Genomic DNA, 9,840 nt, shown 5'->3' with positions numbered 1-9,840 from the left:
TTTTTAGGTTGGCTGTCTTCCCAACTTGTGGCATTTAGTCTTCTAGCAGACTTAAGCTGGAAATACATAAAGCGCTTATCTGGCTGACTTAAGTCATCGGCTGGCTTCTTCGGAAATGAACAAAGGAGCCCAGGGCCAAAATCGAACTAAGTCAACCTAAAACTCCTTTGTTCATCTACGAAGAAGCCAGCCGATGGCTTAAGCCAGCCAAATATGCTCTTTATGTATTTCCAGCCTTAACATTAATTAAACCGGCGGCTCCAACCATGTCAGCTTCTCCGGGGTTGGGATTTGAGAAAACTCCACCTCTAAATACTCTTCAACGCATTCTGAAACAAAACTTTCTAAATAAACAGCATTCAAAAATAATTATTAATTTCAACTTATTTTCAATACTCATTTTTTTAAATTTTGGCGTCCATTTCAGTAAGGGTTCACCAGTCCGATTTTGACTGTTTCCTTTTGGAATTTTGAATGTTGACATTTTATCGTATTTCTGCTAATTTTCCGTTCCCTTATTTGTTGAGCACACCTAAATGAGAATGGCATTTTGTACTGTTCTCTCTTCTGCTAGTTTTAACGCTAAAAAAGTACTGGAACACAACTATTGATGATCTTTTTGAGGACAGGTGAACATTAAGGAGCGTACAAGTAAAGCTGGGAATACATAAAGCGCTTATTTGACTGGCTTAAGTCATCGTCTGGCTTCTTCGTAGAGGAACAAAGGAGTTTTAGGTTGACTTAGTTCGATTTTGACCCTAGGCTCCTTTGTTCATTTCCGAAGAAGCCAGCCTATGACTTAAGCCAACCAAATAAGCGCTTTACGTATTCCCAGCTTAAAGGTCTCAGGCATCTGGGCCTAGGCTACAAGTATTTAAAAAAATAAGGTTTCTTTCGAATCTATGTATGCTGAGAACTGGAAGTGTAATGGCACTCCGAGAGAACGATGTGTGACGTGGCGATGTATTTCGAATCTCCACCCCTCCCCCCTACATTGAAATAATATTTTTATACCCTCAGCCATGTGGCTAGAGAGGGAGGGTATATATCATTTGATACGACCAAAACGGGCCTCATCGAAATGAAGGTTTTATACCCTAGGTCTCTTTGGACCAAATCCGTTTCAGGACATTTGGAGTTGATCTAGCGATGTCCGTCCGTAGATCCGTCTGTCTATCTGGCTGGTGCGCACGATAACTGTCGAAAGAAGTATCCGATTTGATCCAAACTTGGTACATCGTAATATTAGGTGTGTCTGGTTACCCTAAAATTTGTAACAATTGTTACAAATTGTTACTGGAAGTCGTCGGTTAACTCAAAAGTTCTTCAAAAGAGAGCGGTTGGGGAGAAAAATTTTGACAGTTCTTTCAGTGAGAGCATGGCCCAATTATAAGGTCTTCCTTCAAGCGAATTAATCTAAAAACAGCTGTTATTTTACCAGATGAAATGTCAAAATTCATGCTTGAGGCGAAAATAAATATTTTCGCCTTGACAGAAGAATTTTGTGGCGAATATGTTTGTTGTCATTTTTTGTGTGTATAACACATGGTAGAAAAATACAGGTAGACGCATCGACGCAGCTGCTGGGACAATGAACCGCCAAACCGTCCGTCTGTCCATGTATTCTTGTGAACAAAATGCAGGTCGCATTTATTATCCGATTGTGATGAAATTTTGCAAACAACATTTGTTTGGACCAAGGACGAACCCCATTGATTGAGATAATCGGTAAAAATTTAGATATAGCTCCCATATATATCTTCGTCCGATTTGCCGTTTATTGTGCACCAAACGTGTAATATCAGCCCGAATAGTATGGAATTTTGCACATACAACCAAATTATGCCTGAAAATAAGTATGCCATATTTGATCGAAATCGGTTCAGATATAGCTATAACTCTCATTAATATTTTTCATCCGATTTGTTATTTTTGTCCTCCGCAGCAGTAATATGCTTTCTGTAACAACAATTTTTGGGAATATATATGAAATACAGCTCAGAAATACCTTTGCTAAGTTTTATCGAGATCGGTTCAAATTTGGATATAGCTTCCATATATAACTTCGTCTGATTTACCTTTTATCGTGCACCAAACGTCTAATATTTGCCCAAATGGGATGGAATTTGGCACATACGACCGAACAGCTATAGCTCCCATACATATTGTTCATCCGATTTGTTATATTTGTTACCTACAGCCGTAATATGCACTCCGTAACAACGATATTCAGAGAAATATATCAAATACAGTTCAGAAATATCTTTGCCAAATTTTATCGAGATCGGTTCAGATTTGGATATAGTTCCCATATATATCATTATCTGTTTTCAAATTAATTTTGCACCAAATGGGCAATACAAGTCCGAATTTAAAAGATACAAATGCTTCGGCATATTTAGTCCTTGGAATTTTAAATTATATTTATAATCATAGCGTGTATGATTGAATTCTCCCATAAAAACTTTTAATTATTAAGTGGAGCTCAACTAAATTAGCAAAGTGGTGTAGGGTATCATAAAGTTCATTGCCACAGCAGCTATGCAATGCGACTACCTGTATTCTTCTACCATCGTTTTGAAGTTTGTTTTTGTTGCAGCGAATTCAAATTTAATTGACAGATCGTCGGGTAATCAGCTGAACTGGAAGGGGGACCTTATACTTGGATCATGAGTGAGAGTTTGCAAATTCTTGCTGGACAAATTTCTTCTTGTAATCACTTGCAACTCTTCTTCTTCTCATTCATCGACATTCAATCAGATGTTTTCTATTGTTTGTTTATTTATTTTTGTGCTTTCAATTTGAAAATATTTTTTTGGAATTAGCAAGACTAATAGTTTTTGGAGAACAACTTTACAAATTGTGAAAAACGTAAATGTTAATATGTAATAAGAAAATAAAAGACTATTTCCAACATTTTATTTAAAAAACTTGTAAAATTAGTATTGCCTTCTTTGTTTTAATTCTCCTTATGGGGGACAAATTGGTTTGTTTTGACAAATCAGCTGATTAGTTGCAAGCTTCTGCAGGAATACCGTCTGTTTACTTTTCGCCTTTTCCTTGCAAAAGAGAATAAAACTACCTTACTCTCTCAGAAAGAAGTTGCTGGACAATTCCTGATGGAAAAGTAACCAGACACACCTATTATTGTCAAACTTAGATCGAGTTCGGAGATGGGCAATATCGGTCCACTCCTTCTGGTACCTCCCACACAAAATATCAACATTTTCATAGATAAATGATAATCCGTTTTTGTTCCAACTTTGCAAATCTTAAAATTTTTTCCTCAGTGCTATATCAGTTGCGAAAATGGACAATGCCGGTGCACTCTGTCAAGTACCTCCCCCACAAAGGGTCAACATTTTGAATAATGTGATGTAAGTTTCCTATTGTCTTCAAATTACACACAGGGTCTGGTGTGAAGATGGGTATATCAATCTAGTCCTTCTGGTATCCACCCCACAAAGGGTCAAAATTTTGAGTAACAGTCGATTCCATTCAGACATGGCACATCTCAATGTTTCCATAAACACAAGATATGTTATAAAGATGGTGGAAATCGGACCATTCCTTCTGGTACCTCTCCCACAAAGGGTCAAAATTTTGAAAAACAAAACTCTCAAAGAAAGCAAAATAAGCATCCGGTTCTCTTCAGATTACACACATCACAATATTTTTATTAATCCAAGCTCTGGTGTGAACATGGAACATATCGATCCACTCCTTCTGGTACCTCCCCCACAAAGGGTCATAATTTTGAATAGTCAAAACTATCATAACATTCCAAATAAGCATCCGGTTTTCTTCGAAATTCGCACATCCCATTATGTCTACTAACAGCAGATCTGCTGTGAAATTGGGATATAACGGTCCACTCCTTCTGGTACCTCCTCCAAAAAAAGGTCAAAATGTTGAATATCCATGAAGCTCATAAAACGCGAAATTAACATCCAATATCATTCCAATTTGCCACATTTCTTTGGCAAAGTCCGTTATAAAAATGGTAGAGATCGGACCATTTCTTCTGCTACCTCCCCCACAAAGGGTCAACATTTTGAATAACCAAAACGATCATAAAATTCGAAATAAGCTTCCAGCTTTCTTCGAAATTTCGCGCATCCCATTATGTTTACTAACACCAGATCTGGTGTAACATTGGGATATAACGGTCCACTCCTTCTGGTATCTCCCCCTCACATAGGGTTCAAGATTTTTAAAAAACACAACGCTCAAAGAAATAGAGATTAGTATCATATTCTTTTCAAATTTCACACATCCAAATATTTTTGTTAACGCAAGATCTGTTGTGAAGATGATATACATATATATCTTCGAACCCCTTCTGGTACCTCACCCACAAAGGGTCATAATTTCCAATACTTATATCTGTCATAACTTGCGAAACAAGTCGGCGATTCTTTACAACTTGCTATATCTAAATATTTCTCTCAACCAGAAACCGGAGATGAATATGGAATTCATGATTTCGCAAAAAAATTTAATATAATTGTTCGATTTTCGTGTAATTTTGTACACACCAATATTTTTATCTGTATTATTTGAAGTATGAAAATGGAATGCTTCGGTCCGCTATATCTGTTACCTCACGCATATTTTCACATTTTCCAAAAATTTGCACATATCTCATATAAAGTATAGGAAGTAGTCGATATTGTCCAAATCTGGTACGTTGTAATTTTTTTATCAGTCTAAGGTCACATACGTATTGGTCAATATCGGAGAACTGCTTCGGAACCTCACCCATAAAGGGTCAACAGTTTGAAAAAACCTAACTCAAGGCCGGGGTTAGTCTGCAAAACCGACTGATCCTATTTTACTTGTTTTTCTTTAACATTCAATATCTCATTTAAATGTATAACTTTTTCAGGAAGGGCACATTTCTAATAAAATCAAAGTGGGCTAATGTTCGGTGTATTAATTCATAACCTCATTGTATTCTAATTGTTACCATTCCTAAATGCAAAATAAAACTCAAATTTAATTTTTCACTTAATCTTTATTATGTCAGACAATTTAAGTAGAGTTGAAGTTAGGAAGGATGAGGGAAATTTTACACAATTATCATCAAGGATCTTTTTGGATCCAAGTAATATGTTTTTATTTGTTTCTTTCTTAATTTTCATTAAATGCATAAAATAATCTAATTGCAAATTAAAAAGAAAAATATACAATAAAAGAAAACTATAATACACAAAGAAAATTGCAAAAAAAAGTAATAAGAAAAGATGGAGAATCGAGTTTTCGATTTGATTCTTATAGTACTAGCACGAATTACCCTTACGAGTTTGAAGATCTGTGATGGCGGAGAGGATATACTTTTTTGGGAGGAAATAGGCGAAGGCTTTTGTCCTGGCATTTACATTCTCACAATAAATACAGATCCTACAGCATGTAGAAATTGGATAAATGTCTTCTACGGATTTAATAACTGATAAATTATTAGTGGATATATCGAAAAATTAAGTAGTTTACCAGCATAGCCTTTTGGATCATATGTGAATACACGAGAATCTTTTGCCTGGACAAAGTTTTGCTCACAAAATATCTTCCATGTAATATCTTTATCAAATACATAATAATTATTTCTAGTTATATTTGGACTTCGAAGCTCTGCGCATCAAACGGCCAGTAGAGTTCAAACTCATAAACGGAAAATGCATTGCTAAGTAATTGCGTTTTTTGATTTCATAATTAAATGCTGTTCTATACTATTATTGTTGGAAAAGAATACATAATGGAGGAATAAAATTGGAGCTACAGAAGTGTAATGATAAACTATGAAAACAACGTTCCCCTGTGAGGAGCTTGTTGCTAATAATACAATTTAAAAATTTTCAAAACTGATAAATATAACGCTCTTTGAAAGCCAATACCACCAAACTTCTGTTACTCCAAATAAAGGGAGTGTAATTGGGTGTAAAATATCCAGCAAATAGCATCATTTATTAGTGGTAGAATATATTTCCTGTTGTTATTGTTTTTCTTTCTTTTTTTCTCGTAATACCAAAAAGTTTAAAACTTTCTTTTCGTTTGTTTTTTTTTCTTCTGCTTGCCTTAAAAGCGTTTAAATACATTCACACAAACACACATTCATGTTGGAAGTAAAATTTATAAATTAAAAAAAAAAAATAGGTTTGCCTATCCTATATTTTGAGGGGGGCCTGTGGTAGCACTTCTCCACCGCTCACTGCTTATCATATATGCTGAATCCTTGATATTGGTGCAGTTGTATTTCCCTCTACTCCTTCATTCGAATTCGTTGGACGTGGCATGGCGGTCACTGACATGGTGGGTATTGCGGAAACTAAATTCGTTGGATTACTAATGTTGGTGTTGCTGCTATTATTGGGTGCAACTACATTTATGGGTTCAGCACTTGGGACCGTTGATGTAGCAGCCATTGGTGTCGGCGTTGGTGCTATTGTCAAAACAATGTGTCTCAGTGTTATGGCCCACGATGTACACTCATTTGCATGATTGGCCACCAATGATGTATATATTTCCATAGCCTCATTGTGGGCGCCACGTTCAACGGCTAAGCTCAATTTATAGATTTTCTGCTTAACAGCCTCACTCAAATTGCCGGTTTGCCATAGTTGCTCAATGATGCCCAGACGTCGTTCAATTTCTTCCCGCCTAACATTCACCGATTCCTGGACCAAAGGAACTCGTTCTCTTAGATTGCGAAAACTTACCGCTAATGCATCCGTTGGCAAAACAATTGTTTCCTGCTGACTACTCGAATGCTGTTGTTGCTGGATCATTGGAGGCATGGGATGGACAACAGCCACAGGTTGCATAATTGATGCAGTCGTTGCCGCATTTACAGCCATTGGAGGTGGTGGCAATGGCATACCTCCTGCCAACTGATTTGGCAATACCACTGCCGTGGGTTTCGTAGTTGCAGTTGTTGACGTCACAGAACCTTGTAGAGGATAGGCGACACGTTTATTCAAACTAATACGAGGTCGTCCCGGTGCCGCTGCTGACATTGGATTGTAGGGTAGTGGAGGTGGATCATTCCAGCCGGGTGTCCGTGAACCTGCAAAAGAAACAAAACACAATTGAATAGAATTCATTTTCATTGACATTGAAATTCCAGCAGCTTCAATTCCGTATTTTTGTTGTCGTTCTTCTTTCTCTACTCATTGACATCGTTAGTGTGGAATCGCACCTGGAAATGGTTCACTGGCCGGTGGCATAGCTGTTGGTGGTTTATCAGCCATCTGCAGAGATTTTTAATTGGATGTTGCCGTAGTTTTTAACAATTTTTCCACTAATTTAATCGAAAAAACAAAAATAAGTTCGTGTACAACGAAATAGTGATGGGCAAGTTAGGGATAGGTAAGTCGACTTAAGATATTCGGAAAGTAAAACGTCAAACTAGTACAGGGATCTACAAGTCTACTAGGGAATTAAGGAATTTTAAGTGTTTATCGAGATTACACTGTGTAACACCAGTTTTTGTATGTCTTGTTTTGAAACATGGTAAAAGAATACAGTTAGTCTATGGTAGAAGAATATAGGTAGATGCATAAACGCTTGGGAACATTGATATGGCAAACAATTTAAGATATTTTATCAAAAATAATTATATTTTTAAATTTTTTTCTTATGCGACGCAAATCGGTGGTTGTTATAATATGAATTTTTCAACAATTTTTACAAATTTCAATAATTTTTCATTCAACATTTTCAATTCCAAAATCGGTTTGACAGTTCATTGTCCCAGCAGCTGTGTCGATGCGACTACCTGTATTCTTTTACCATGAGTTAGTCGCATCGACACAGCTGCTGAGATATTGAACTGTCAAACCGATTTTGAAATTGAAAATGAAAAATGTTTGAAATTTGTAAAAATTGTTGAAAAATGCATGTCATAACAACCTCCGATTTGCGTCGTATAAAAAAATCACAAATTCAATTCAAATATTGGGTGAAATGTGTAAGATAAAAATATTGTTAAATTTGTAGGACTCTAGCTTCAGGGATGTGCTTTTCAAATTTAATCATTCTACCCTACCTTGTTATAATTGTACCATTTTCCCATGGTAGAAGAATATAGGTAGACGCATCGACGCAGCTGCTGGGGCAATGAACTTTCAAACGAATTTTGGAATTGAAAATGTTGAATGAAAAATTATTTAAATTTGTAAAAATTGTTGAAAAAGGCCTTTTATAATAACCTCCGAATGACGTCGTATAAGAAAACATATAAAAATCTACTTATATTTGAAAAGAAATTTAAAAATTTTTGACACATCAATGCTCCCAAGCGTTGATGCATCTACCTGTATTTTTCTACCATGCATTTTCCATGCCAAAGTTGGGTTGTGAAAGTTTATATCGCGTTTCCATTGATCAAAAAACATATTCTATTTCCATTCGAATATTAAAAAAAAAAAACGTTGTAAACTTAATTTTTTATCGATGATTTTAATTTTTTAGAAATTGAACACTAGAATTTAATTACGTTTTCTACTACTACTTTTTCAGCTGATACGGCCAAAACATACTTCTTGGACCAAATCCGTTTCAGGATTCGATCTGGGGATGTCCGTCTGTCTGGCTGGTGCGCACGATAACTCTTGAAGGGAGTATCCGATTTCGTCCAAACTTGGTACATCGTAATATTATTGTCAAACTTAGTTCGAGATCGGAGATGGACAAAACCGGTCCACTCCTTCTGGTACCTCCCCCACAAAATATCAACATTTTCAATAAAAATAATTTACTGCACAGAAAGAGAAAGGATCATCCGATTTTGCTCCAACTTTGCAAATCCTAATATTTGCATCAATGCCAGGTCAGGTGCGAAAATGGACAATATCGGTCCACTCCACCAAGTGCCTCCCCTACAAAGGTTCAAAAATTTGAATAATTATAACTCTTATAAAATGTTATGTAAGAGTCTGACTATGTTCAAATTACACACATTACAATATTTTTTTATTAACCCAAGGCCTGGTGTAAAGATGGAATATATCAGACCACTCCTTCTTGTACCTCCCCCACAAAGAGTCAAAATTTTGAATATTCATGAAGCTCATAAAACGTGAAAATAACGTCTGATTCCATTCAGACTTGGCACATCTCAATGACATATATCTTTCAACCCATTCTGGTACCTCACCTACAAAGAGACACAACTTTCAATACTTATAGCTGTCATAACAAGTCGGCGATTCTTTACAACTTGCTATATCTAAATATGGCTTAACTCTAGTTTGGTAAAATACCTATATTTCTGGACCCGAAAAAAGTATTAGCGCAAATTGTAGCATTTTGGAGAGTTTCAGCTATAATTTGGTATCCATTTTTATGACCCCCATAATGGGCCTTTTTCGACTTTTTGGGGGTTTTATAAAAAAATCGGTTCCAAAAAATCAATAATTTGACTATAACTTCCGAACCGTGACCACTTATCCCATCATGTGACCACATGTTGGATACGTATACTGTCTATATCGGGTAAGTGGATCCGGGTCCAGCCCGGGTCTTGAACTCGGACTTTCGGGTCAAAATTTCGAAAAAAAAACCTAAATATTCCTCTTAACCTGAAATCTGATGTGAATATGTAATTTATCGAAATTTATGAATTCGAATAATATTAAATATAAATGTTCGATTTCCTTCAAATGTTGCACATACCAAAAAATTTTTCTGCTTTAGATGAAGTATGAAGACGGAACACTCCTGTCCACTATATCTGTTACCTCAGGCATATTTCCACATTTTCCAAAAAATTTTGCACATATCTCATATAAAGTCCAGGAAATAGTCGATATAGTCCAAATATGTCACGTTGTAATATTTATA

At 36.0% G+C, this 9,840-nt stretch overlaps 1 protein-coding gene across 1 annotated transcript; it reads right to left on the bottom strand.

Annotated features, from left to right (window-relative positions):
- Window positions 1-4,997: 4,997 nt before the first annotated feature.
- LOC101896026 (steroid receptor RNA activator 1) lies at window positions 4,998-7,388 on the bottom strand. The gene is made up of 2 exons (XM_005189148.4): window positions 7,196-7,388; window positions 4,998-7,063 (listed from the first exon to the last, which is right to left on the bottom strand). Exons 1-2 carry the CDS (start codon window positions 7,245-7,247, stop codon window positions 6,216-6,218), a joined length of 900 nt encoding a protein of 299 aa, XP_005189205.2. The 5' UTR covers window positions 7,248-7,388; the 3' UTR covers window positions 4,998-6,215.
- Window positions 7,389-9,840: the final 2,452 nt, after the last annotated feature.

The sequence above is a fragment of the Musca domestica genome, unplaced genomic scaffold (assembly GCF_030504385.1).
Source record: "Musca domestica strain aabys unplaced genomic scaffold, Musca_domestica.polishedcontigs.V.1.1 14, whole genome shotgun sequence".
In the NCBI taxonomy this organism is placed as follows: Eukaryota; Metazoa; Arthropoda; class Insecta; order Diptera; family Muscidae; genus Musca; species Musca domestica.
This window is presented reverse-complemented; position numbering and strand designations above follow the sequence as displayed.

What these genes read in the sequence shown, in the direction of transcription:
- LOC101896026 (XM_005189148.4), bottom strand. Translation starts at nt 7,247, where the DNA reads ATGGCTGATAAACCACCAACAGCTATGCCACCGGCCAGTGAACCATTT. An exon ending in GGCCAGTGAACCATTTCCAG is followed by an intron (nt 7,064 to 7,195) that starts GTGCGATTCCAC and finishes TTTCTTTTGCAG; the next exon opens with GTTCACGGACACCCGGCTGG.